At 53.4% G+C, this 27,720-nt stretch overlaps 1 protein-coding gene across 5 annotated transcripts in view; it reads right to left on the reverse strand.

Moving 5' to 3' along the window:
* Positions 1-731: 731 nt before the first annotated feature.
* SCARB1 (scavenger receptor class B member 1) overlaps positions 732-27,720 on the reverse strand; it is a 72,585-nt gene continuing 45,596 nt past the window's right edge. For 2 of the 5 annotated variants that reach the window (XM_078061113.1, XM_036080880.2), the window contains 9 exons: positions 25,277-25,372; positions 23,801-23,916; positions 21,795-21,961; positions 15,516-15,634; positions 12,052-12,125; positions 8,871-8,922; positions 7,871-8,017; positions 5,490-5,618; positions 732-1,770 (listed from right to left, as the gene is read on the reverse strand). In XM_078061113.1, the coding sequence (XP_077917239.1) occupies positions 5,490-5,618; positions 7,871-8,017; positions 8,871-8,922; positions 12,052-12,125; positions 15,516-15,634; positions 21,795-21,961; positions 23,801-23,916; positions 25,277-25,372 (900 nt within the window). In that variant the 3' untranslated portion in view covers positions 732-1,770. Of the gene's footprint in view, positions 1,771-5,489; positions 5,652-7,870; positions 8,018-8,870; positions 8,923-12,051; positions 12,126-15,515; positions 15,635-21,794; positions 21,962-23,800; positions 23,917-25,276; positions 25,373-27,720 lie in introns of those variants that run through there. The other 3 variants (XM_078061114.1, XM_036080874.2, XM_078061115.1) reach the window with 2 other exon arrangements.

Genomic DNA, 27,720 nt, shown 5'->3' on the forward strand with positions numbered 1-27,720 from the left:
GAGGCGGGTACTATGACTTTCTCCACTCCACAGAGTAGACAAGCTGAGACACAGAGCTGTCAGATGACTCGTCTGAAGTCACAACATTAGTAAGAGGCAGAGCTCAGATTCAAACCCAGGCCATCTGGCTCCCACACCTTGTCCTAACCACTGCTCTTTTCTGCTTCTTACCTAACAAGAAAAAGCAAAAGCCCAGAACAATATACTGAGCATTTCCTACAGGCACCTCGATTTGTATATAAATGCACAGAAAAAAAGCCTAGCCAGGCTTCATGCCAAAGTGGCAAGCTACCTTGGGATACCGGTCAAAGCAGCCTTGGGTCCTACTCTTTCTAAACAAGAACTGCATTCATGCAGTATTTATATAAAATGTTAAATATAGGGCGCCTGGGTGGCTCAGTGGTTAAGCGACTGCCTTTGGCTCAGGTCATGATCCTGGAGTCCCTGGATCGAGTCCTGCATCGGGCTCCCTGCTCAGCAGGGCGTCTGCTTCTCCCTCTGACCCTCCCCCCTCTCATGTGCTCTCTCTCATTCTCTCTCTCTCAAATAAATAAAATATTTTTTTAAAAAATGTTAAATATAAACAAGGTTGAAATTTTAAAACAATAGAAAGGCAAGTCAGCGGCCCAGCCGCTCCTGGCAGTTACCAGAAAGGAGCTATTGACTAAGAGCCCAGAATTTCCCAGGAAGCCCCCCGCTCCCTCACAAACAGGCTGTCACAGACTCGAGCCTTAACTTTTAAAAAAGGTTTATTACTTCAACAGTGAATTATTTTTAAAAGATGATAAACTTCACTTCTCTTGCAGTAGAAAAGAGGCAGAGGCTTGCCCCAGAGTGGGAGTCACGGGTGGATGGGTCTCCCACCTGACCGGACCAGACCCCAGACCGATGGGGCTGGGCTTCCGCACCTCTGCCGCCGCGGCACCTAAAAGCTGAGGGCCCTCCTGGTGGGCAGCCTGGGGCGGAGCCTCCCACCACCCCCACCAGGGAGCCGCCGGCTCAGTATACAGGAGGATGTCAGTTTAGGCTGGAGGAAAGGGGCCCCAGGCACCCAAGCCTGGTCCCCATGCAGACTTCAGGGAGATCAACGTCTGCTTGGGGAATGAGGAGACAGTCGGAGCAGGCTCGAGATGCATCTGGAGCTCACACTGTTTGCTGAGGCCCGTGTGAAGGCGCCTCGCCCCCAGCCCAGATGGACGTACAGGGCCAAAGCTCCGGGTCTGGGCTGGTCGGGGCAGCCCCCTGCCCACACGGCTTTGGCACAAGAAGTCTGTGTTCCCGGGCTGGATTTGGGGACAGTAGCCGGCCCCTCAGAGTAGAAGGCCTGTCCTACATGACCGAGCCACCAATCGGGGACTGCAGGATTTCGTGACTGGTGGAGAGGGCGCTGGGGGGGAGGTGGTGTCCGGAGCCCAGGCCCCCTGGCTGAACAGGTCAGGCCAGGCTCACTCAAGGGAGGGGACCCAGTGCCCACAGCACTGCGGGTCACTTGGACAGAAGGTTCCAGACAGTCCTTGTTGATGAGGCTCTCCCTGAGTCTCCTCAGCAGCAGCTCATCCCTGAGTGTGCCTGCACACGCCTGTGGACTCGTGCGTGTACACGTGCTGGGGGGTGTGCAGTGTGTGGACACGCGTGTGGCAGCTGGGGGGCTCAGACTTCAGGACCGGTGGGCTGTCCGCTGAGAGAGTCCTGAAGAAGCGGGGTGTAGGGGCCGGGGAGTAGGTCTGGCTGAGTGGCCACGCTGGGCTGGCTCGTGGCATCTCCGGGACCCTGTGGAGGAAGACAGGAGCTGGATCACTGAGCCCTGTCAGGGAGCACTGCCCGCGTCCCCAGCCCCGCCCTTGGCCCTGCACCCACTTCCTCCAGTGAGAGACAACCCCCTCCACATCAGCAACACCCATTAGCCAAACTCGAGATGAGGAAAAGCTGGAGTGACGTACAGACCCCTGAAATGCAATTACGAGGGCCTCCTCTCTCATTACACGCCATCTTGCCCTGCCCTCACCCCATTTCAGAGGTGGGAAAACCGAGGCCCAAGGGGACTTGCCGAATACAGTGAGAAGGAGCCCAGGCCTTATCTGCAATACTGTGAACACCAAAACTGGAAACCACCTAAATGTCCACCGACAGGAGAATGCATTTTTAAAATAGCATCACAAGATGGCACTGAACCTGGACAGCTTTCACAAACCCGGACCTGTGGAGGGGAAAAGCCAGCTGCGGAGTGACCCATGAGAATTGTTTTAATCATCTATTGTTCCTGGATATATTTATACAGACTTGGAGGGGGAAAGCCCACACACCAAATTCCTGGCAATGACCTGCCTCTGGGGTAAAAGGTGAAACAGAACAGAATGTTCGAAATTAATGTTGTTGAGTCTGGGTGACAGGGAAAAGCAGATGCTGTAATTTACCTACTTTTACTTTTTTTTTTTTTTTTAAGTTTCTCAACCGAGCTGTTAAAGACAGGATGGATGATAAGGACTGATGGGGCGGGGTGCTCTTCATCCCTCTGAGCCCTCTGCCTTCCTTCCCCTGAAGGTGCCCACTTGCAACCCCAAGGGCTTGCTTCTCCAGATGGTGAAGAGAATCAAAACCCCCACTCTAGGCAGCACAGAGGGAAGGGAAGGGTTGCACTCTGGCCTCAATCCCTCTGAGACAGGTCTAAGGCTTCCAGGATTGAGCCCATTCAAGCCAGGGGCAGAAATGGGGGGGTGCGGAGAGGCCAGGCCAGAGTGAGACCAGCCCCCCCCCCACCGAACACCACCACAGAGAAGCAGCATGGGACACCTAGGGGTGGCCAGAACCTCAGCAACGTGACCCTAAGAGCCACAACTTAAGAAAGACTTGCTCAGAAGTAAAAAGGGAAACTAGTCCCAGACTGAAAAGACCACTGGTCTATCCCAAGGAAGACACATGTAACAAATCCCCAAGGAACCAGAACATGAACCAGATTCCTCCTCTTCCTGTCCCCCTTCCACTTTTGTTTAGCTGAGGAATGAGGACTTAGAATGGGAGAGAAATTAATGAGAAGGTAGGAAAGGTCCTGGAACATTTCCCTGAAGGGCTTCTGTGTACAGTTGTCCAAGATGTTCACTGCACAAGGGCACCTAGCCAAGGGGGCTGCAAATGGGCTGTCATGTTCCATTTGCCAAACCCTCTGCCCTAGAGCTGGCCAGGTCTGCACAGAGTGGCTTTCTTATCGACCCAAAAATACTCTTGTGGGGTAGTGCAGGCCCCGTTTCCTGCTTTCTCTGAAGCAAGAGAGCCCCTCAAGACTACTCCCCTGCCCAGATGCAAGGCAAGATGTGGGGCCTCCCCCAGGGACCCACACTGAGGCTCCAGCACAGGCTGGAGACCAACATGCAGGGATTCTAGGTCTCCAGGACCACTGGTCACTTCCCAGGTGCCCGCCCCCCAAACCAAAGCCTACAGGACATTACAGGACACTGCGTTCCCCAAGCACACATGACTGGGGTAAGGGGCAGCGTCATCTGGTGTGGAGGCTGAGCTGCCTTCCAGAAGGCAGGGCAGTAGAATCGCTAAGTCAAAAACTTCCCTAGTAACTTGAAAGTTGGATTCTGTGGGTAAAATAAAGAGGAGACCCCAGTTTTGTTTTTGTCTTATTGGGGGGGTGGCATGACATGCTGGCTGTGTCCCTGGCAGCCCAGGGCTCTGACCTCCCAACCACCACCCCTATCTGTGCTAAAAGGGAATAACGCCCTTCTCTATTCCTGAGGACCCCACCCCTGCTCCCTGAGAATGCCAAGCAAGTTTCCACAGAAGGGAATTGTGGCTAGAAGGGGGCAGGGGTGCCCGTGAAGCCAAACTGAACACAATAAGGGATCCCAGAGGGATTCTGGGGAGACACGGAAGGAAAGAGAGACGAGTCTCCAGCTAGGATACCCTGTTCCCGAGCCCGGGGACTGTGTCCTCAAGGAGGGCATCCCGTGCACGCTCAGCCCTGATGTGCTCATGCCCCACCCTCCTACTCCCCAGTTGGCAGGAGGAGCCGTCCCCCCCCCAGAGCCTGGCTGCGGACACAGCTGTCCCTCCCTCCTCGCAGGGCTGGCAGCTCCCGTGCCCACGGCTTTGCATTTTCTATTTTATTTCTGCCTCCTGCCCTGGCAATCGAAGAAAAGTGGAGGCAGCCAACTAGCCCCAAAGAGCAGGGCTGCTGCCTCGCCCTCGCTCTGTGGCTCTTGAGAAACCCACTTAAACCCAAGCAGGCTCGGCCCCAGAAGCTCGAGGGGGCGGCACATTTTTGAGAAACCAAGGTAACAGCTATTTATCAGAGGTACAACCGTAGAGCGACTCACCCCTGCCCGACCCCAAACTCCAGGGCCCAGGGCTCCGCCGGCCGCATCCCCAAGCAGGACTTAGGCTCTCCCAGGACCTCAGACCTAATGGAACCCGGCCAAGAAGGTGAACTCCCACAGGCACAAGCCTGCTTCTCCTGAAGGTAGTTGCCAGATAAAATCGGGGCATCCAGTTAAATCTGAATGTCAGGTAAATAACTGAGTTTTCAGCATACACACATCCCAGTAACTGCACGGAACACACCTACCCTAAAATTTATTCATTGTTTACCTGACATTCAAACTTAACTGGGCATCCTTTTGTTGTTGTTTCTTGGGGGCAGGGGGTTGTTGATCTGTATGTCTTTGCTCTGTCTGGCAAACCTACCCTCAGGCTGAATCCTGGTATTCAGCTGGTGCTCAGTTGATGCTTAAATTCTCTTTTTCTTGGTCAGTCATCCCAGATTTATTGATTTATTTATTTAATTTGGGTTTGCAGGGCTTTTTTGTTTTGTTTCAGTTTGTTTTTTTTAGAGAGAGCACGCATGAGCGGGGATGGGTGATGGAATGGCGGAGGAAAGGGGCAGAGGGAGAGGGAGAGAGAGAATCCTAAGCAGGCCCCATGCCCAGCATGGAGTCTGACATGGGGCTCGATCTCAGGACCCTGAGATCATGACCTGAGCCAAAATCAAGAATTGGACGCTCATCCGACTGAGCCCCCCAGGCACCCTCATCCCAGATCTATTTAGACTCCTGTTTCTCAAACACTGGATCATCTACATTAGAATCCCCTTGGGGGTGTCCATTAAAATACGGATTCCTGGGCTCCATCCATGATTCTACTCCAGAGGGTCCAGAAGGATGTCCAGGGGTCCGCACTTGGAGCCACCTTTCCCAGAGGTGTCTCCCGCACCAGAGGTATGAGAAGCAGCTGCCTCGAACCTGAGCCTAGCTTTTCTAAGACAACCTGGCAAGTAAGACCTCAGTCCACACGGCACCATCGCCCTCCGTCTCCTGCCACGCCTGGGGCCAAAGCAACCGCCATTAGCTCCGAATGCCAAAATACACAAGCACGAATTTTCAGTCTGTAGACACTCCAGGTGAAGTTCAGGCTGAAGACATGTGTAAGATCCAAAGTGTTTCAAGGGACGGGGAGGGGAGGGGGGGCGCGCCGCGTTACCTGGTACCCACCTACAGTCTTGCTTCTTGCAGCACAGTCCCCTTGGGAGCTGATGTCATCAGGGATTCAGAATAGGCCTGAATGGCCTCCTTATCCTTTGAGCCCTTTTTACTACTACTCCAAAATAAATAGCATTTCTCCTAGAAGATAACCAAGCTAATTTATAGTTGATGCTGCAGCCAAAGACAAAAGGTTGACACGCTTCTTCAATTTTTGGAAAGCAAAGAGCAGGGTGGTAAGTCCAACAACCGTTAACACCTGGAGATGTGCAGATCTGGGGAGTGGGTGCCCCCTCACCAGACAGAAATGCCTTCGGGAAACACGCTCGGTCCGCCAGACGAGCCACGCGGGAAAGGGTCTGCCCACTTGAATGTCTAGGCTTTGGGCGGGAACCAAGGTGGGGAGATGGGCCACCGTGGGCAAGGCGCACTGGGCCAAGGACCAGCGGGCCGAGCAGGTGGCATTTTAAAATGGGCCAGAAACAGACGTTTCTGTTGAAAAGGCTTGCTATTTGAAAGGAATGACTTAAGAAGAAAAATTTCTGGGAAATTAAAATATGTTGAGTTCATCAGCATACGATTTTTTTTCTTAAATCAGGACAAATAACATAAAAATATGTGAGGCCTAACCCCTGCTAAGCTCCCCCTGCAAAAAAAAAAAAAAGATATGTCACGGAATAAATTTCCACCATGTGGCCTCCAGGGCCGCCTGTGGTGGGGGAGTCTCAGCCGCATCCTCGGTGGAAACAGGCATCCTTGTTGGGTCTGGGGACCGCACACTGACCTGGGGGTGAGGCCTGGAGGGAAGGGGTCCTAGCCAGCCATTTCACATGGGTTTCCTCACTCTCCTTCCCCCTCCTGCTCCTGATGGACACGCAGGAGAGAGACAGAGGAGACAGAAGATGGGGAGGCGGCCCTGGCCTCCTCCCCTGGGCCAGCCCCTCACCAGCCAGTCCCCAGGATCCCCCGCCTGTGGCGGTGGAAACGCCCAAGGAGGGATCCTCAGGCTGGGAGCCTTGGCTTCTAGTCCCTTCCGCCCTCCCAGCATAAATCAGTCAAAGAACTATAGGGAGTTCCCTTGTGCTCCCTGGAGAGCCAGTCCCGCTCAGTCCAGCAGGCTGGTTACACCCATCGATCACCAGGAGCTCAAACACCAGAGTGGTGGAGTGGTGAGAGCTCATGAGCCCTGGCACCCTCTCACCAGGGCAAACCTTTCCCCCTACAGGATGGGGAATTTGGAAGGCAAATCCGGTTAAGGGGCTGAAACTCAAGTTAAGAGCCCGGGAAGGTTTATCGTTGCCCCAGCAAGCAAGCAAGCAGGCACGCAAGCTGCCCCCAAGAAAGAGGAGAAAGCAGAAGAGCCGTGTGCCGACACTGAAGCAAGAAATCAGGCGCCGTGGGGGCCCAAGGGCCCTCCGACATGCCTCGCCCATCCCTGCCTCGGGGCCTTTGTACTGGCCATGCCTTCTCCGGGAGCACTCCTTCTGTGAGTGTGTGCTGAGTGTCTCATCAGCATTCACCTCGAAGCCTAAATCCTACCTCTTCAGAGAAGCCTCTCCTGACTCTCCATAGGTGTCCCCAACCCTCTTAAATGCTATGATGTCCAGTCCAGGACCACATATGGCTGTTAAGCCTTTAAAATGGGGTGAGTCCGAATCAAGACCTGCTATAAGTATAAAATACACGCTGGATTTCGAAGACTTAACATGAAAAAATGATGGAAAATACAGTTATATTTATATTTTTTATATTGATTACATGTTGATGTGGTCAGATTTTGGACCCATCTGGGTGAAACAAAATATATGATTAAAATTGATTTTTTTTTTTACTTAATGTGGCTATTAGAAAATGTAAATTTAAAATCACACCCACGGCTCACGTATTTCTACTGGACAGCACTAACCTCGTCTGTCATGTTTTCTATCATCTTTATCATCAGCAAAATTACCTTTTCTGTTTACTCGGTTTTCATCCATCTCTCTAACTAGAATGCCACGGTCCCCCAGAGCAGGGCATGAGTCTGTCTTGGTCGCGGCTCTCTGCCCTGCGCCTGACAGAGCCTGGCACCCAGCAGGTGCTGACTTGATGAACAAGCCATTCAAGTACCATGTCTCATTACCCAAAGCCCACAGGCAGCCCCCCCCAGGGAGGGTCCCCAGGCCACCCAGGATCGGCAGAGGAGTGGCAATGTGAGAGACAATAGAGATAAGCACGCAGTGACAGCTCCCTGCCCCGGGCAGAGACGTGGGACCGCTGCCCAAGGTGGGCTCCAGGCTGAGGGTGTCCGCGGAGGCGACTGGAGGGACACCCAGGGGACCCCATGCCCCACCTTCCCCCAGCAGGCAAGCAATGGGCTGTTCAGACCAGGCCTCGCTCTGGCCACCACCTACTTGGCTCCGGATCTGGTGGATGATGGGGATGAGCAGCAGGATGCAGCCCAGCGCGAGGAGGACGTACTGGGCGTAGTGCAGCACACTGGGCATCAACACCAGCTGGGTGTAGAAGGTCTGCAGGGGCTCACCTTCCATCGCCCCGCTCTGCGGATGGAGAACGACAAACGAATGGGCTGGCGCCACACTCGGCAGGCCTGGGGCTCGGATGCTGCCCCATGCCACATCCCCGTCCCTCACCCCGTCCTCATCTCAAGACCACAGGCCAGAGCTTGTGATGGAGCCTGCCTGGGGGAGGGGGGGGCGCACATGACGAGACTACATTTCCCAGACTCCCTTGCAGCTGGGCAAGGCCACGTGATCCCATCTGGCCAATGGGATGTGGGCCCAGTATGCTACAACTTCCTGCCTGGCCCATGGACACCTGCCCCGGATCCTCTCCACGTGGGTCCCAGTTCCTGGAACGGGAAGGGTTCTGCGGATCTGGAGGAGGGCGGGCGGGACTACGGGACAGCAGGAGCCTGGGTGTCCCTGAATGACCGCGAGGAGCGGAGCTCCGCCTCCCACAACCCGCCCAGACTGTGACGTGAGCCGGCTGTCGGTTCGGACGTTAGCTCTGCGTGACTGAAAACGGCCTGGCCAGAAGGAACCCCGAAACGCCAGGAGGAAAGAACGTCCACGTGAAAAGCTGACACCCGGAGAAGCAAGTTCCCTTCTCTCCGGAGAAGTGCTCAAGTGCGTTTGGAAACTTACACCCTGGGCCAGGGCTGCACAGTTTCATGCGGCTTCTGCCTCCCTCAGCTCAAGTGATCCCATCAGGCAGGCGGATAACCGATAGGAGGTGCTTGGGCTGTGACTGCTCGACATCCCACATTCCAGCTACCAGCCCGCCCCCCACCCTCCACAAACAGCCCCCCGCCTCCAGAGCCCACACTGGCTGCTGCCTGGAGTCCCAGACACGGCGCCCAAGGGCACCAGGAGCAACGCGAGGCAGCCTCACCTCCTCGAACCACACCAACGGCAGGACCACGGGCTGGATCTTCCCCGTTTGTCTGGAAATAAGCGAGACAAAGCAAGTGAGAAGTTTTTGTCTGGGTGTTTTATGTAAGGCGGCTTCGGACATGTGATCCTAAGCTCCAGGGTCAAGAGGGATTTGATGTTGCAACAACCGGATTGGTGCAGGCTTGAGTAATGGGTATTTCCTGGCGGGGAGCAACCTGACAATCCGATCATATCTTTTTGAATTAAAAACTCACATCTCCTATAAGGTGGGGGCTGCCAGTGACCTGGCTGATGGTCATCTGTTCCTTTTAGAAACAAAACCCCAGATTTATTCGGGATGGCAATGCACCCGGCTAACTAACAATAGATTTTATGCTCACCTCCTGCTTTCCTTTGGAGAGTCTGGAATCTGGGTCCATGCCAGACAGAGGCTGCCTACGTGACCAGGCCCCCAATAAACATGCTGGCGCTGAATCTCTAACGGGCTTCCCTGGTAGAAAACACTTCACACGTATTGTCACAACTCATTGCTGGAGGAATTAAGGGCATCCTGTGTGCCTCTCTGGGGAGAGGGCTCTGGAAGCTTCTGCCTGGCTCCCCCAGACTTCACCCCATGCACCTTTTCCTTTGCTGACTTTATTTGAATCCTCCCTCTGTAATAAAAGCACAAGTATGACAACGTGCTGGGTCCTGTGAGTCTTCCCACTGAAGCAGGGAACCTAAGAGTGGTCTTGGGGACCCCTTACTAGCTAACTGTGTGACCTCGGGCACGCTACCTACCCTCTCTGTGTCTCCTCTGTAAAGTGGGGGTTACACAGGCACTCCTCATGGGGCTCTACTGCTTTAAATGCAATAACATGAGCAAGGTGCTTGGAGGAACACCCACCACCATATAGAAAAAGCTCCGGGTCTGTTACTGTTGTCACTGTTAAATCCTAGCAAACAAATGGATGAAAATATTCTGCAGTTATCTGTGGAAGTGGGGGGAGGCTTGGGTCTGCTTAAAGAAGGCACAGCTGGACAGAGAAATGGAACGCACTAGGGGGACAGAACCAAAGTCGGCACAAAAAGCCAAAATCCCTCAATCACCAGTCTTAACAATCTCTCGGGCCACCCGCTAAGAAGAGTATTGTGCAGTGAAATGAATTTACACAGCATTACCTACAGAGGAGAGACACAGAAAACACTAGAGGAATACAATAGAAGGTCCACGTTGGCCTCTTTTATCTGAGTTTGTAAGGACGGATGTAAATTAAATGCAAATAGCGTGCAACTCTGCTGCCTTTATCTTGTGAGCACGGAAGTTCCCCGGACAAGCCACAGTTAAACAGCTCTGCTCGCAGGCCGCTGTGTCTCTGGCCTTTTCGCACACCCACTGCCCACTGGCCCTCGGGGATAGCACGAAGCACCACTGTTAGACCAGCTCCCTCGAGGCCACTGCTCCAGCCGAAGGGGAGGTCAGACAGCTGCGAAGCCCCGTTCTGAACAGACGGGGACAGAGGCCCAGAGAGGTCAGGGCAGAGGTCCGGGGTCACCAACAGGCAGAAACCAACGGCCCAAGTGTACTGCTAGCTTGAGCAGCATTTGCCAAGAATTCAAATTCATTGCCAACAAGTGAAAATTAAGAGAGCCCCTGTTAAAATCCAGATTTTGAAAAATGCATTTGAAAACGCATCAGATGGGGCCACAGCAGGCATGAGCTCCCCGGGGCGGGGCAGGGGCTGGTCCTCGGCCCCCATCCCTACCCGGCCTGCCCAGCTTTGCCTAGTCACCTCCCGCCACTCCTGCCCCCCCCGTGAAGTGACGTGGGCCCCAGAGCCCGAGGCTGGTGGGCGGCAGGCCATTTCACCACCCCCAGATCCTCCCAGAGCAAACCCTCTGACAGCCTCACAATGCACAGATAAAAGCCAGGGTGGGAGCGAGGGAGGGAGTGTGTTCTTTCCGGCTGAAAGGCATGTTACAAAGCTGAAGAGATGCTGACATTCCTGCAGCCCAGAACTCTTCCTAGGGGAATTTTTTCTTTTTAATGAAACTATTTCAAATATGCTAAAAAAAAAAAAAACGAGAACCCAGCCGCTACCCTAACGACTAAATCAGTGCACCCTCTCGCCAAGCTCCATCACGACACCGCGTTCTGACAAGAGCTGGTGAGGACGTGGAGGCTGGAACGTTCCCACATCGCTGGCAGGAAGGTCAACGAGGCAGCTGCTGGACAAAACAGTCCAGTGGTCCCTCCAACGCCCAATCGTGGACTTGCTGACTGAGCCAGCAATTATGCTCCAAGGTATCTACCCCAAAGAAATGAAAGCACGCATCCACACAGAGATCTATGCTGTACATCTAGATTAGATCTATATCTGATCTAGATTAGATGCACTAATCTATGCGTGGTCATGGCGGCATCACTCAAGGATGGCCAAAACCAAGAAAAACCCAAATGTCCATCAATGGATAAATAAAACCTGCCTAGTGCACACAATGGACTGTGATTCGGCCCTAAAGAGGAAGAAGCAGTGACATCTGCTAGAGCGTGGGTGAGCCTTGCAAACATGATGCCGAGTGAGAGAAGCTGGACACAAAAGGCCACACACACCGTGCAAGATCCTCTTTACAGGAAGGGTCCAGAACAGGCAAATCCACGGAGACAGCAAACAGATGAGCGGTCGCCAGGGGCTGGGGGAGGGGGACGCGGAGTGACTGCTAACGGGGACGCGGTGTCTTTGGGGGTGATGGCTGCATAACTCTGCGAATACGCTACAAATCACCGAATTGTACCTTTTAAAAGGGTGAGTTTTACGGTAGGTGAATTACATCTCAATAAGGCCATTATTCAAAACAAACAACAACAAGAAAATCAGGGCTTAAAAAAAAATGTCTTCCATAAAGCGAGGAGTCACACTTTAAAATGCTGTTTGGTACGTTTCCGTGGTCCAATCCTTGCTTGCCAGGATTTAATTTTTTTTTTTTTTTCCAATTTTCTGTCGAGTGGGAAACTGCTCGGATGGAAGAGTCTGGCGAATTTGGGGGACAGATGTTGAGAGGCAAAACCAGGATTCCGGGGCAGGGAACAGACTCCACATCCAGTAGGACCGTCTCCCTCCCCACCTGCCAGTCCCTGGGGAGGTCACTGTAGTCCCCCCATCCCCGGGATCTGGGCCCCGGCTCCCAGAGCCACTCACCCGATGCCTTTGATAGCCTTGATATAGAGGCTCAGCTGCAATTTCACGGAGCAGTTCATGGGGATCCCGGTGACCTGGGGAATGAAGCACAGAGAGGGGCCTGGGCTTGCTGGAGCCCCTGGTCCTGCCCCAGAGGGTGGGCACGGGGGGCTCCCCCTCCACGGGCTCTGAGCCCTTCTGGGCAAACACCACGCGTCCCCAGATACAGTACATTCTGTATTCATCATCCCTCCCCCATCCTCCAAGCTAAACAAAATAGATTTGCATTGTGGAAAAAGTCACTCTCCTCACACTTTTCCTGTCTCAAACCTAATGATAGTTTTCCCTCGTGTTTAATTTTCTTTTTCTCGAGAACTTTTTAATTTCCAAATATGAGGTAGTGACAGGAAACTTCCTTTGTTGCAGAAACCACCTTTTTTTTTTCTTTTTTTTTTTTTTTAAGTAGTAAGTAAATGGCAGGAGAGGGGACACACGTGCATGACCAAACTCAGGGAGGGAGCTCCAGAAGCGGAAAGGAACCGGGCTTGAGGTCAGGGGGCCACGGCCACTGCCTCTCCACTGAGGCCTGTTTCCTCATCTGCAAAAGGGGCTGGTTCCCCCCATGTCCCGGAGCTTCTGCAGCGCAAAACGAGGCACGCAAGACAGCCACGCTCAGGGCCATCAACGCTTGTGTGGTTATCACGTACATCAGTGGTAAAGGGCGTTATCTTCCGTGATAAGCAGGCCTTGCGGGCCCCAGTTGCCCAGAGGGACAGGGCAAAGGCCGGGCACCTGACATGGGGGAGAGCTTGAACCCGAGAAGCCGGCGGGATGGGAGGGAGTCCACCCGTGTGCGGAAAAGTGATAACAAAGCAGGCCCGAGGCTGTCCTCCTCAGAGAGGTCTGTGGGCCAGACTGGCCGCTGGCTGGCGTCTGGGAACCTGGATTTCGGGAGGGCCCCCCCTCGACTCCCAAACTGATAAGCGGGGCTCACTGCGCCTGGACTGTTTGTACAAACGTGATTTATGCTGACCACCAGCTTTCCTGCGGGGAGTCTGGAAGTTTGGTAGGTACCAGGCAGAGGGTGCCGGTGTGAGTGGCCCCCAGTGAACACCCAGGGTGCTGAGTCTCTAATGGGCTTCCCTGGGAGATGACACAGCTCATTGCTGGGGGAATTCAGTGTGTCCTGTGTGGCCTCCCTGGGAGAAGGCCCTGTGCCTGGCTCCCCTCGGCTTTACCCCCTGTGCCTCTTCCCTTTGTGGATGGTGCTTTGTGTCCTTTGTAATCCATCCCAGCCGGGATTTCCATCATATGCGGAGCCCTGGGAGTCCTCCTAGCAAATCATCAAACTTGGGGGTGGCCTCAGAGACCCTGACATAACCTGCCACCCCCACCCCTGCTTTCTAGAACAGCCTCTCTAGTCTGGGGTCTCCACCCGGGCCACTTCCTTCCCCAGGAAATTTATTTCCTTCCCTCCTTGGCCCGCTCCTCCAGGGCTGTCAGGCCTCTTCTCTGTGGGCAAAACCCCACCCGTTCCCAGCACCCCACAGAACAAAAACATGGACCTGTGAGCACACTCCTTTTCCCACACCCTTCCTGCTTTCAGGGCCGGAAGAGTAGCCACCACGAAAGCAGTCCCCACAGGTATTCTGTTCTCGGGGCTAACGCAGTCCAGGCAGCAAACGGGTCCCAAGCTCTTCCTCCCCAAAAGTACCCGAATCAGCAACCAAAAACCGAAAGGCCACTTCCCTTCCCTGCGTGCCTCCAGCTGACCTGAAACAACAGAAGTAGAGCCAGTTCCTACTGTGCCACTACAAGACACCTGCTGACATCTGTCTGGTCCCCCAATCTTGGCCACTTGTTCCTCAGCATGGGGGGGGGGCGGAGCCGTGCACTCGAATGAAAGTCCCCCGTGAGAACAGAGATCATGTCCTTGCCAGATTCCCCAGAAGCAGCAGAGAGAGAGGCAGTAAAAAAAAAACGAATGAGGGGCGCCTGGGTGGCTCAGTCGGTTGAGTGTTGATTTTGGCTCAGGTCATGATCTCAGGGTTGTGGGATCCCCACGCTGGGCACCCTGCTCAGTGGAGAGTCTGCTGGAGATTCTTTCCCTCTGCCCCTCCCACCCTACTCTCTCTCAGATAAATAAACAAATCTTTAATAAATAAATAAATAAATGAACTAAAAAAGAAGAAGGTGGATAACCCTGTTAGCTTTAAAACAAAAAACTCTTAAAAACTGGTTAAAATGTTAAGACAACATGGAAAAGCCTTAACACTTCTAGCGATAAAGAATGAACTTAATATGGAACACACAATATATTAATATTAATTGCTATCAATTTAATTAATTAGTATCAACCTCATTAAAATTAACTAGATCTTAGCCCGTGTTTGAATTCAGCTTTGTTCTTTACTTACTCTCGGTCATTTATCAAGCTCATACCTACTGAGATGCTAGGGTCTCTGGGCTAAATGCTGGAATCCAAGCAACGAACAAGACAGAAGGGACCTTTCCTCTGTGCAGTCAACAATCCCATTTACGAGTTTATCATGTGACCTGTCTGGACCACAGCTTCCCCATCTGCACAATGGGAGTAGCAGTGCTCACCCCCCAGATCACTGTGAGTGTGTACTGAGTTATCGTGTGTGAAAGTATCGAGCTCATGCCGGCACCATAATGAGTGTGCGACCAATATCTGCTGGATGTGAAGTGTGTGAGGTCACCGTCAACTTAACTAGCCTGGGTTTTTAGTGAAAAGAGAGAGGAGGGGATGGTGGAGTGCCAGGGGCTGGTGGGGTCGAGTCAGGAGCTCAGAAAATCTGAGTACACAGAAAAACGACGTGGAACGTCAAAGAGCTCTGAAAAAGGCCTGCGGGCAAGACCATGAGCGTCCACTCAGGCAACAGAAACCCGTAGGATTTTTTAATCAACAGCAAAGGCCACCGAGTCCAAACGGGCACATTTTACAGTGGCAGAGATACGAAAAGATCAGACAACCAGGTGAAGACAGGCCCGCGGGAGGACTACGTGCGTGGGTCTGCCACCTTCTTATTTGCCACCTGCAGACAGAATGTCACAGAGGACAAATTCCCCAGAACCCAATTTATTTGCAAGATGTCACAGGCTCTTGTCGGGACCTAAAGATCTTTATGATACATTGGTACAGCCAGAGGGCTCCTCTGGCTAATTTGCAGACTGATAATTCTAATTAATTTACTGTCTTATGGTCCTTTTATAAAGACGATTCCCTTGTAAAGAGATTATGATCTCCTTCAACTATGGAGTCAGGGCAAAGTAGGGACCTCTGATGACTTGCTACTCTAGAAGCTGTCGATGCCAAGGAAAGCCAGGCTTCCTATCACCCCCGCCCTGGAATAGCTCAGTGCCTGACAGGGGCAGGAGAGGGGAGCAGAGAGAAGGGGGCCAAGGAGGCAACAATGGGAAATGCCCCACTACCCCCCACAGGTTAACAAGCAGGGGCTCACCGGGTGGACGTCCAGGAATAAGGAATGCTCCTCTTGGTTGGGGTGAAGGCCAAGCACCGCCTCTGCCAGCACCGGGTCGGCGTTGTAGAAGTGAGGGTGGGAGAGAAACAAGGGCGCATCTAGAAGGCGGGCGGGGGGAGAGGGGGTCGTCAGACAAGGGAGAGCACGGGCACATCCAGAGGCCTGCGTCGTGCCAGGCCCAGGGCGATGCACAGATGACGGAGCAGGGCCACAGTCTGCAGAGCACCCAAATGATGACACGATGCAAACAACAATACCTAGACAGAGAGAAGTCCTTCATCCAGTCTGTAAATGTCTACCAAGTGCCCAAGAGACACCAGGCACTGGGAAGGGACAAGCTCTGTGCCGGCAGGAGTGGTCATGTGGGAGCTGCTGATTCGGGTGGGGGAGATCACAGGAAGGAAGGGAAGATGGTTAAACTATGCCAGGCAGGGAAGGCCAGCGAACGGCATTCCAGGTGGAAGGTTTGGCAGAAGCAAAGGTGGGGAGATGGGGAAATGCACAGTGCACGTGGAGCAGACAGTACGTGGAGGCGAATTATGGGAGTTGAGGATACAAAGGTAAGTCGAGGCCAGATCTGAACTTGGGCGGGGGAGGGGCATCTTGATGGCCAAGCCAAGCAGTCCGGACTGTCTTCTGCAGGCAATGCGGCAGCTGTCAGAGATGCTGAGGTGTGCACACCTGCGGCCAGGTCTCCCTATCATCCACGGGAAGGGAGAAGACACACCTGCTTTGCTCCTTCTCTCCCAGCAGCCGCTCTGCAGGATGGATGCCAGCGAGTGTGAACAGGGGCTGACTCAGGCCCCTCTGTGTGAGAAATTCACACCCAGAAACATGAGGCCGAACCTCTCCATCAACTGACCGAGCAAGGCAAATGCCAGCGCATCCTCATGTGCTCAGGACCACGAACAACAGGCCTGATGGACAATGAGTTAACAAGGAAAAGAATGAGCCTCTCTCAAAAATCCGTAAGGATCCAGAACAGGCAAATACTAGAGACCAAACACCGCACATTGTGCTAGCCAGGGGCTAGGCGACGGGAGATGCTAACAGGGAGTGACTGCTAACAGGTATGGGGTCTCCTTCTGAAAGGATCAGAATGTTCTAGAACTAGACAGAGACGGTGGGTGCACAATATTGTCAATGTACTCAATGCCACTCAACTGTATATTTTTAAATGCTTAAGTCTACATTATGTGAACTGTACTTCAAAACAAAAAAGAAAAAAAGAAAAATGACAACAAAACACACATGGTTTCCTTCCCTAAAACCAACAGCACGTCCACCACCTGCCAGGTGACCAGCATCCATGTTATGTATGTCTGGCAGCCTCAAATCTAGATTCTTTCCACTTTTCTTGGCAAAACCAAACACTGGTTTGAAATAAAAGCTGGGATCTCATTGCCTCCTGATTTCATCTTTCCTGGAGTACTTTTACATTGCCTTCATTTTTCTTGACATTGATTCATTCAGCCAAGTACCGCTTCAGTTTTGGCACACCTGGGTCCCCCTGCACGATTATATAATGTGCTTCTCTGACCCAAATGCCATTGCTTTATTTAAATAGCTGTATTTTAAAGTGGAGCTTTCTAGCTGAGCTGTAACCGGCATAACTTGCCACAACAAGACACTGAATATAGAAATAAATACAATGGAGACCACAGAAGTTGAACATTCTAACTAGATATCACTGCCCGCACAGAGCTTTGAGTCCCAGACCCGCTCTTTTCGGTTAAAAGGAAAGATAGGGGCGCCTGGCTGGCTCAGTCGGTGGAGTGTGCGGCTCTTGATCTTGGTGTTGTAGGTTCAAGCCACACGTTGGGTATAGAGATTATTTAAAAATAAAAATCTTTTGAGATGCCTGGGTGGCTCAGTCGGTTAAGCATCTGCCTTCAGCTCAGGTCATGATCCTGGGGTCCTGGGATCGAGACCGCATCGGGCTCCCTGCTCAGCAGGGAGCCTGCTTCTCCCTCTTCCCCTCCCCCTGCTTGTGCTCTCTCTCTCTCTCTCTCTCTCTCTCTCTCTGACAAATAAATAAATAAAATCTTTCAAAAATATAAATAAAAAAATAAAAATCTTTTAAAAAGAAAGATAGATGGGTGCTGGAAAGGTCTCTTAGCATCAACAGACTCTTTCCTGGGGTTAACTGGAAGGAGGGCAATGGAATGGGAAAACAGAAGCCCTCTCTCCCAAGTCAGTCAATGTCATTTAAAGCCACCTCCTAGACCTTTGAAGTTACCTTGAGCACCCCCAGGGACAACGTCCTACAATTTGGAAAACCTCCTTTCCCATCCTCCCATTTCTGCTGTGAAAGGAGACTACCAGAGCGAACACGAGGACCCCCGTGTTTACTGAGACCCTCAGTAAGGGTGGTGGTCACCACATCAGGCCCTCAAAGGTGGCAAATCTCCAAGGAGCCCCAGTGTGCCTCCCAGGCCGGAGGCACCTGAAGTGGGTCAGACCAATGTCCATCACCTGACCCTTGCTTCAGACAGTAAGCACGCCTGTCGCTTGTCCTTTTAACAGCAAGCACATATGCATGCATTCCTCTCTATTTCATTTCCAAACAGCATGGGTAATAAGTGGTCATTAATTTATAGCTTTATGGCACGCCCAACCAGATCTAATTGCCCAGGGTCACCACAGATTATGATGAAGAGGTCCGTCGAGCAAATCTGAGGGCCTTGAGCAGCACAAAGTTTGAGAAGCAAGAGTCCTCCAGGTCCAAGAAATCTTCAAGGCCCTAAAAGGGAAATGTATGGTATTCCTTATCTTCAGACAAAAGGTCACAGACCTGCGGACGCAGGTGCACTGAAGGACGGGACAGGACCATTCCCAGCAGCACTACGGTAATGCTCAAAAGACAGGAACTCGGCTGCCCGTGAATAGCAAAGAGGTAAGCAGACTAAGGTGTGTTCCCACCAAGGCACACTATACAGCAAACAACAGCCCCAGGGCGGACGGACCTCACCAATGCAATAAAGGGTGGAAGAGACCAGAAAGAGAGAAAAAAAGGAGCACATGCTGTATGATTCTTTTCACATAAAGACCAAAGGCAGGCAAAGCTGTGCTGCTGGACATGAGGCCGGGGCCTGGGAGGGGCCCTGGGGGTGTCTGGGGCCACTCCTATCCCGGTTCTCGATCCGGGTGCTGGTGACAGGGACGTGGGCCCCTTGTGGAATTTCAAACTGCACGTGTCCTTTGGACACCCCTCCATACATGTGTTTAGTTCCACGTAAAAGAAAAAATATTTTCTACATAATTATTTGAAAATTCCTTTGCACTTTTTGGGGCGCCTGGGTGGGGCAGTTGGTCGAGCAATGGACTCTTGGTTTCGGCTCAGGTCATGATCTCAGGGTTGCGGGATCGAGACCCACGTCGGGCTCTGTGCCGAGCGCAGAGTCTGCTCGTAACTCTCTCTCCCCCTCCCTCTGCCCCTCCCCTCCCTTCTTGCTCTAAAATAGATAAATAAATCTTTAGAAGATAAATAAAAATAAAACTCCCCCTCACTTTTGAGGTTGTTTTGGCAGATGTGCTAAGATGAGGCAGAGCAAACCTCATCCCTGGCCCTCTGAAGTAGATGGACATGGAGCTTGCACCTGCTTGGCACCCACTCTTTCTTCTGGAACCCACACCCCAACTCTGGAACCTGCCATGCCAGGGCTAGCCCCACCCACGGAATCAGGGGCGGAGTGTGTGACACGGCCTGGCCAATCAGCATCACCCTGGGCCACGGTGATTGGTCCACAGCTGGCCATGGGATGCCAGACAAACCAATCAGAGTGAACCGTGGGGCACCTGCTGGAGTGAGGAGGTCCCAGGTGACCCCCTCCCGCAGGAACCCCGGGAGGGGAAGAGGGGAGCCTTGGAGCCAGAGGGGAGAGCCTGCCTGGCAGCGAAGCCAGCCCGGAAGAAAACTGAGCTGGCACCTGGAGTGAGAAGCAGCTTCCCACAACAGCTGAGCTCTGGAGCCGTGCCTAATACAAGAATCTACTCTGGAACTTTACATCACGCAAACCAGGGCATGCCCTTCAGGGCTTAGGCTGTGGCAGCTCTCTCCCCTGGCCCAGCAACAGAAGCACACAGCCAGGCAGGTCTCTGCACCGTCATCCCATCCTGCAAGCAGAAATTCCCAGAGACCCCAGGGAGGGGAGAATTAAATAGAGGGCAAGGACAGGTGGGTCATACAAAGCCCTGACAGGGAGGGCACTTCCAGGCCCCAGCTCCAAACCCTTCACCTATAGAACACCCCATTCCGCCTGAGCTTGGGGAGTCGTCCAGCCTGACAGTCTGTTCCCCCCAGCCCTGCTGCAAACTACCCCTCTCGAATCCCCATCTCCAGCTGGACATACGGCTTCAGCCAAACAGGCCCCCAGAAGGCAAGACCCAGTCGACTGAACAGTGGCTTCTCGTCCTATCCACCGTGTGACCTCGGGCATGTCCAGCCTTGAGCCTCAATTTCCTAAGTGCAGGGTACACCCACACACCCATACATTCAAATACTACATACTGGGCACAAGTCTAGCAGCTGAGGACAGAGCCCTGCCAACAGCATTTACAGTCTGGGAGAAGACACAGACAATAAATAAGTAAAACAAAATACGCAGTCAGCGATTTCGAGGAGTGATGGGCACCAAGAACACAATAAAGGGGGAAATGAGAGAAGCTGGCAGGGGTGGAGGGGGGGAGGGGGGAAGAAGGGACAACTTTAGTAAGGGAAATCAGAGCAGGCCTCCTGGAGGAGGTGGCCCCAGAATAGATCAAAAGGCAGGGAGGGAATGAGCCACACAGATCCAAATGGATATCTGGGGAAAGAACTCTCAAGGCAGGGTGAACAGTGGATGCAAAGGCCCTGAGGTGGGACCAAACTTGATATACTCTAGAAACAGGGAGGTCGTGGGGCTGAAAACTAGTTAGTGGGGGAAGTACAGAAAGAAATGATATCGGAGAGGCCGGCACAGGCCAGATCCTGCAGAGCACTGAGACCACCTGAGGGCTTCACTGTACGTGCATGGGGGAGCCGTGAGAACTTTGAAGCAAAGACCTTTCCACCCTGATGAAGATGCCCTCCTTCTGCGCTGGCCATCCCATACAGAAGTCACTAGGCACATGTGGGTGCTGCTCATTTGAAATGTGGCCAGTGTGACTAAGACACTGCCTTTTAATTGGATTGCATTCAAACCAGTTTTAATTTACATGGTCCCCCAGGGCCAGTGGTGACCGCACTGGACAGTCTGGGGAACAGCTGGTGTGGAGGGTGACGGCAATGTCACAGGGGGGCCAACGGGAGGGGCCGGGACCACCAGGAGGCGGGGTAAAGGGAGGGAGGAAGGACTGCCTTCCTTTGCAGGCAGAGCTGGTGGGCTTGCTGATACGCTGGGTGAGGGCCAGGGGAGGGCCCTGGGGGTGACAGTCGAGCGCTCAAATCGAGCAACCGAGGCGGACATCCTGGGGACAGGCACGGAGCTTCAAGCCACGAAGCCAGAGGCCACGGCCAGCACCACGGCGCACACCCCACCCCGCAACCCCACCCCGCCCAACCAGATTTTATGGAACGACCGGACCGTTGGCCGCTTCCTTCCCTCCCAACAGGGAACAGGCCCTTCCTACGAAGCCGCATCCTCAAGGTGCGGCAGGCAGAATGGGGCCCTCCCCAAAGGTGGCCGCATCCCAGTCTGCAGGGCCTGTGAAAACGTCTGGTCCCACAGCAACGGGGAAGGAAGGCTGCAGGTGGTATGAAAGCTGCTTGGCTGGCTTTAAAATAGGGAGCGTGGCCTGGATTATCCTGGGGGGGAGGCGGGGGGGGGCGGATATAGTCTCCGGGGTTTTTAAACTAGAAGGGGGAAGCGGGAGAGATGAGGCCACGGAGGTGGGATCAGAGAGATGGGGTGTTGCTGGCGGTGCGGCCGGGAGCCACGGACTTGATGGCCGCAGGAAGGCAAACACACGGACCTCCCCTCGAGCCTCCAGAGAGGAACACAGCCCGCCGTCGCCTGGCCCCTAGGCCTGTGTGGGACTTCGGAACTGTTTAAGATAATACACATCTATGCCGCTCTAAGCCACTAAGGTTATGGGAATTCATGACAACGGCAAGTCATCTACACAGCATTTTTTTTTCTTTTCAAACTCTTTCTGCTGCCCTCCTTCTCTCTGGCCTAATGGGATTATGAAGAGTAAAGAGGCCAGAGATTAGGCAGACCGCGGAGGGACAGAGCAGCGCGTCCTCACGCCCGCCCTCCCACCGGAGATGGCACGTACTGAATCTGCAGGTGCTGATGTTCTGAATTCCAGACTCCAGGCACGGGCAGAAGCCCTGGTTGGGCGGGTAGACAGAGCCGTTGGCAAATAAGGTGCTGGGGGCCACGAAGCGATAGGTGGGAATGCCTTCAAACGTCCCCGACTCCTTGTAGATGAGGGTCATGGACCTGCGGGGGACAGACAGGGGGAAGGGAGGATGACACCCGGAACGTGGTGGCTAGACCCGTCCTGCTGAAGGAAACCCCAGCTGAGCCACTTCTCCCCACGGGCCCTGCCAGCCCCCGGAGCCCAGCAGCCACCGTCTCTCTCTCTCCCCGGGAACCGCAACAGCCTGCTAATTGCTCTCCCTGCGTCCCCGCCCACGCCCATCTGTTCTCTGCAAGCAGACGGTGCTCTAAAACAAGAACAGAGTATATCATGTGCCCACTTAAAACTGCAATTGCTTCCAGTCTCATCTATAACAAGATCCATCAACCTCATCATGGCCCAACAGCTTCTATGAGGTCCAGCCCCTGCTTGCCCTTTATTGCACCCCACGGGCCTCCCGGCGATTGCTCAGACGCGCTCCCTCCTGCCCCTGGGCCTTTGTATCTGCTGCCCCGTCTGCCCTTCCCTCGATGTTCACACATCTGACTGCAGTTCTTCACAACAGTGGTGACTCGGCGGTCACCTCTCCGCAGGCTGCAGCAGCACGCCCCCCACCCGATTCACCCTGCTGTATTTCTCAAAGGCCCTTCTACGCTCGAACTTGGACTTGGGACTACAACCGTGCGGCCCCCGCTGTCGCACACGGCTCCAGAGCCCTTGGACGGGGCGCGTGTGGGTGGGACGTGCTGTCAGCGCAAAATACATTCCAGATTCCTACAACTGGATACCAAAAAAATGTGAAACAGCTCAGTAACATGGGACACTGTTTACACACCAAAACGGTAATATTTTGGATACGGGGAGTCAAGTAAAACCTATCATTAAAATTAATGTCACCTACTTCTTGTTGCTTTTTTTAACACAGCCACTTGAAAGATTGCAAACGGGGACGGGCACCGCGTTGGGAGCGGACAGCACGGGCCCAGACAATAGCGTTACGCGGCTGGTGATGATAACATGGTTGCGCAAGAGAACATCCTTGTTTTCAGAAAACACCCACTGAAGCATGCAGAAGGCCGGGGACAGGGCCGTGGGGCCAAAGAGAAGCCGTTCCCAAACCTGAGTGAAATGGTGCCCTCTTGCTACTCTGCTCTGGGTTGAAGTGTCTCATTTTTAAAAAGTGAATGCACACACAGCACGGGCACTTCGGGCCCTCCGACACTGCCCTGCGGGTGGGTCTGCGTGAGTCCCCACGGCAGGACAGAGGCTCCGGGGGACCGGGACTGCGCCCATGCCCTCCCTGCCATGTCCGCAGCGCCTGACACAGCTGGCCACCAGAGGTCTGCTGGGAAGGCAGACGAGTCCGAGTTCACACCAGTGAATCCCCAACTAAAGGACTTTTCCAGAATGGCTGGAATGGAGCCGAGTGCCGGCAGCACCCGGAGGCGGGCTCTAGGGTCCACGGTCTAGTCTCACCTGCGCTGGGGCCCCTGGAATCCGTCAGCCCCAAGCAAGCCTCTGAGGCCACGCTCCGGAGCCTTCAGCGGTCGCACGAGAGGCATCTAGAGGTCTCAGCATCCAAGTGGACATGAGGGCAGCCGGACAGATGCCCCAGGGAGCCCAGGCTTGCCTGATTCCCAGCCCCCCGCGACCCGATGGTTTCCTGCCTGCCACCAGCACGCCAAGCACTGTGCTGCCAGGGGCCTCTCTGGGCCCTGCCAAAGCAGCATGAGGAGTTTGGCTCTTCATGGTGTAACCGAGGAGAATTCAGGACAGTGCCAAGGGCCAACAAAGACACAAAGAGCCAAACTGCTTCCTAAGCGCACGCCAAAAGCCACTCGATTAGGCTGTGAGCGTCCACAAAGCCGATTTCCGCTGCCCAAGAGGCCCAGAAGGCCCCAGAACGTCCCAGCCATTACCGGCAGGCCTCAGGACTGTAGAATTCCAGCGAGGTCTCAGGAGTCATGAACGGCGCCCACATCTGTCCCGAGGTCCCATTGATCATGTTGCACTGATCAGAATGCCAAAACTTGACCTGCGGGGAAGCATTCAGACCCGGCCTTTAGTTCAGCAACGGCTCTCAGAAATGCCCTCTCGGGTGCCGTACACCCAGCTTGGGGTGGCGACTGCACGGGCCGGGGCCCCCAGGCTGAATGCCACCACTCAGCTCCAGAAGCCAGTCCCCTCAGAGAGATGGCCCGGCAGGGTGGGGCACCCGGGCAGCCAGAGAGCATCGGTGACAGCTGCCCACTCGCTGACGAGGATCCCTGAGCGTGCAGGTTTGCTGGGCACTCAGTGACTTCGTCTGCAAAATCACCCCCACCACCAAGGGACACTGTGAGCAGGGGAGGAGGGAGGTGGAACACTAGCATCCTCATCTCTCAGAGAGGAAGTCAGCAGACACTTCCTAAAAACAGTGAAAGGGACGAGGCGGCATGGGAAATAAACTATTTAAAATCATAAGAAAACACGGACTTCTCCCTTTCTGTGCCACCCTCCCCCCCACCCCCGCCGGGCCATCGGAGCGAGTTCTGTTATGTGCACAAGTGTATTTGTGCAGTTAAAGAACAAGCCAGGGAAGTCAGAGAGTCTCCACTGGGAATGGTTACTGCCGGCTGCAAATGGGGATGTGGCCACCCTGAGCACGGATGGGGGTGTCACTGAGCCCCAGAGCCCAGGTCTTGGCAGCAGTCACCATGGTGAGCACTGGGGAGGTGTGAGCAGCCCCATGCACGGCTCACTCCGGTCCAAGCACAACGAGAAAAAGCAACTAAGGTGGAAAAAAGCAGGCTGCAGAACCACACACGTAATATGATTTCATCATGTTCAAAGCAGCAGCAAACCCACCATGTTTCTATGCGCACACATGGGCGTGGAGTGGACAGAAGTGGACAGGAAGGCCATAGCGACACTGCCCACCATGGGTGCCCTCTGTGCTCCAAGGACCAGGGGGGCTGGTGTGGGAGGTGGTGCAAAGGGCACTTGAGATCTGTCTCTATTGTTTTTTTATGTGAATGTCTTCCTGTGTTTCTAGGGTGGTTTTTGTTTTGTTTTGTTTTTCTCAGGAATATCTTTTAATGCAATGGGTGGTTATATCATCAGTGTAGTATTTTTGAAGTGTTTTCGTAAATTAAGAACAAAAGGAAAGAAATCACTCACTTCCTGGTATACACTAGGTGCTAAATAAGTAGAGTTTCCATTCCCCACCCACCGATCAGGAACCAAGAGCCAGTTGAGCCTTGACCACAGGTAGAACCCCCGATTCCAAGAGTTTCTCCATCACAGATGTGACCACCGTCCTGAGTTGTAAGAGAGACAAGGTGTGCAGCCCGGGTGGCCCCCCCCGCCACTCCTGCCCAGCCCCCGTGCAGGAGGGCCACCGCCCTTGCCCTCACCTTGCTGAGTCCGTTCCATTTGTTCACAAGGTGGATCCTGCTGAAGTCTTTGACCCCCGTGAACACGGTGAAGAGCCCAGAATCGGAGTTGTTCAGCTGTGGACAAGGAGAGAGACCAGCATCTTTAAGCCTCAGGACAGGGGCAAAGGCCCACCTGTTTACTTAGAGGCCACTCCCCGCTTCACCCAGAGGACAGGGCCTCGATACCTTGTTCACCGCTGCATCCCCAGTGCCTGGGGACCAAGAGGAGGAGGGCTTTCTAGAAGGGGCACTCCCTTGATGACAGCGTCCCTCCTAGAAAGGGTCCCACCTTCCCTTCCTGACTCAAGGAGAGTCGGCTTCTCCTCCCAGATGAATAGCAGAATGACCCCCTCACCCCAACTGAAAATGAAGTATGGTCATGTGACCTCTCCAATCAACGAAAAAGAAGCAGATGGGGCATGCCACTTCTGGATGGAAGCTTTAGGAGCTAGTGCATGCACAAGTCACCGTGCTTTCTGCCGCTCCATAGGGGTCGTGGAAGTGTTTATCAAGCTGCTGCCTCCCTCAGCCTGGGTCCCTGAGTGACCAAAAAGAGCAGAGGGCCCACTGGTCACCCACACTGACATGGCATACAAACAAGGAATCAACTCACTGTTTCAAGCCACTGACATTCTGGGGCTGCTTGTTACACAGCATGACCTGGTCTATCCTAACCCATACAGGACCCAGTGCTTACTGAGCATTTTCTAGATCGGAAGCCCCAGGCTTTGGCACTCTGAGGTTCTTTCCTAGAGACAGATGCCTAATTCACAGCAAAGACACGCAAAGCATACAAACCGCGGGGCGAAATCTAGAAGTACCGTGTTCCCCCGAGGAAGCTGAGTAATGGAAAACACGCTGAGAACTCAATAGGGTTGTGTCCCGGATGAATGACTAAATTGATTACTGACTAGTTAGGCAAACAGGCTCCAGAGCAGGGCCCAGTCCAAAGCCCTGCTCTGGCCTCTTAATATCTGTGTCATGTCACCTGTCCATTCTGAGCTTCATGAGCTGGGACCTCAACCATTATGAGGAGAGAGTAACAGGAGCCTGGAGACACTGGGGGTACGAAAAAGCGAATGTGTCAACACTGTTAAGTGGTGCCTGAAAAACAGTAGGAACTCCAAATGCTAGTCTTTATTATCATTATCATTATTATTATTATTAATAATGGCTCCCCCAAAAGGACACCAGAATAATAATCATTACAGACAAAGTATATCAGAGACGGCCAGTTAGTATCCAAAGTATCCTCCCCTTCCTCCTTCGTAACAAAACCCAGACCTTACTCAGGGCATCAGCACAGCCGCTAAAAGGCTACATTTCCCAGCTTCCCTTGCAGCTAGGTGTGGCCACTTGACTAAGTTTGGGCCAAACGAAAGTAGAAATTGGTCTTCTCCCTCCCAAGGAAGGAGACAGCTGGGACATGCTGTTTTGTCCTCAACCCCCCTGCCTGCCTCTCCATCCCCAACCACTCTTCCTTCCACTTGTGCTTCCTGGAATGTGGATGTGGTAGCTGGTGCTCTAGCAGCCATCTTGGGCCATGTGGTAATCTGGAGTATGAAAACCACACCATAAGGATGGCAGACCAGGGTAGTAGAAGAATTCTGGATCCCTGAAGGATAGGAAGACACCACATCAACACTGAACAGCCACTGCTGGAATGTTATTTCAGGGTTTCCATTATACACAGTCAAACATATATTATAGGTATGCTACTCACTTTGTAATAATATTCATTTGTTTACAAGTTTACAAGATGCTTTCAAAGGAATCGTGTTGCTCCAAACTTGCCAACTTACCCACACACTCAGAACCTGTCATTCTGGTTAAAAAGGTATTGAGTGTCTATCATGTGCCAAGCACAGAAACATAATGTCTTCCTCCCCCTCCCCCCAAGACAGATCAGCAGAGCCCAAAGGGGAGGCCGAGGCTGGAGCAACCCAGAGGGCTCGTCAAAACCTTTGGTGGAGGAAGCCACAGTCAGGGGTCAGACTCTGCATCAGATCACGGCTCAGGAGCCCAGTTACTGCCAGGTGACCAAGGGTCAAGATCAAGAAAAAAGCAGGCAGGGGCGCCTGGGTGGCTCAGTCGGTTAAGCATCTGCCTTCGGCTCAGGTCATGATCCCGGGGTCCTGGGATCGAGCCCCGCATCGGGGTCCCTGCTCAGCCGGGAGTTGGCCTCTCCCTCTCCCTCTGCCGCTCCCCGTGCTTGTGCTCTCTCTCTCACTCTCTCTCTCTCAAATAAATAAATAAAATCTTTAAAGAAAGAAAAAAGTAGGCAGCTCAGAGCAATGTCATAGTCAACATCTGTGACTTGCCTCCCCAGCAGCCTCTCCCACTTCTCCCAGCAGCAGCCCCCAACTGTCCACACTCAGCTCAATCACGTTCTCAGAGCCTGGATCAAGTTGCACCTACATCTC

This window comes from Halichoerus grypus, chromosome 13 (genome assembly GCF_964656455.1).
Source record: "Halichoerus grypus chromosome 13, mHalGry1.hap1.1, whole genome shotgun sequence".
In the NCBI taxonomy this organism is placed as follows: domain Eukaryota; kingdom Metazoa; phylum Chordata; class Mammalia; order Carnivora; family Phocidae; genus Halichoerus; species Halichoerus grypus.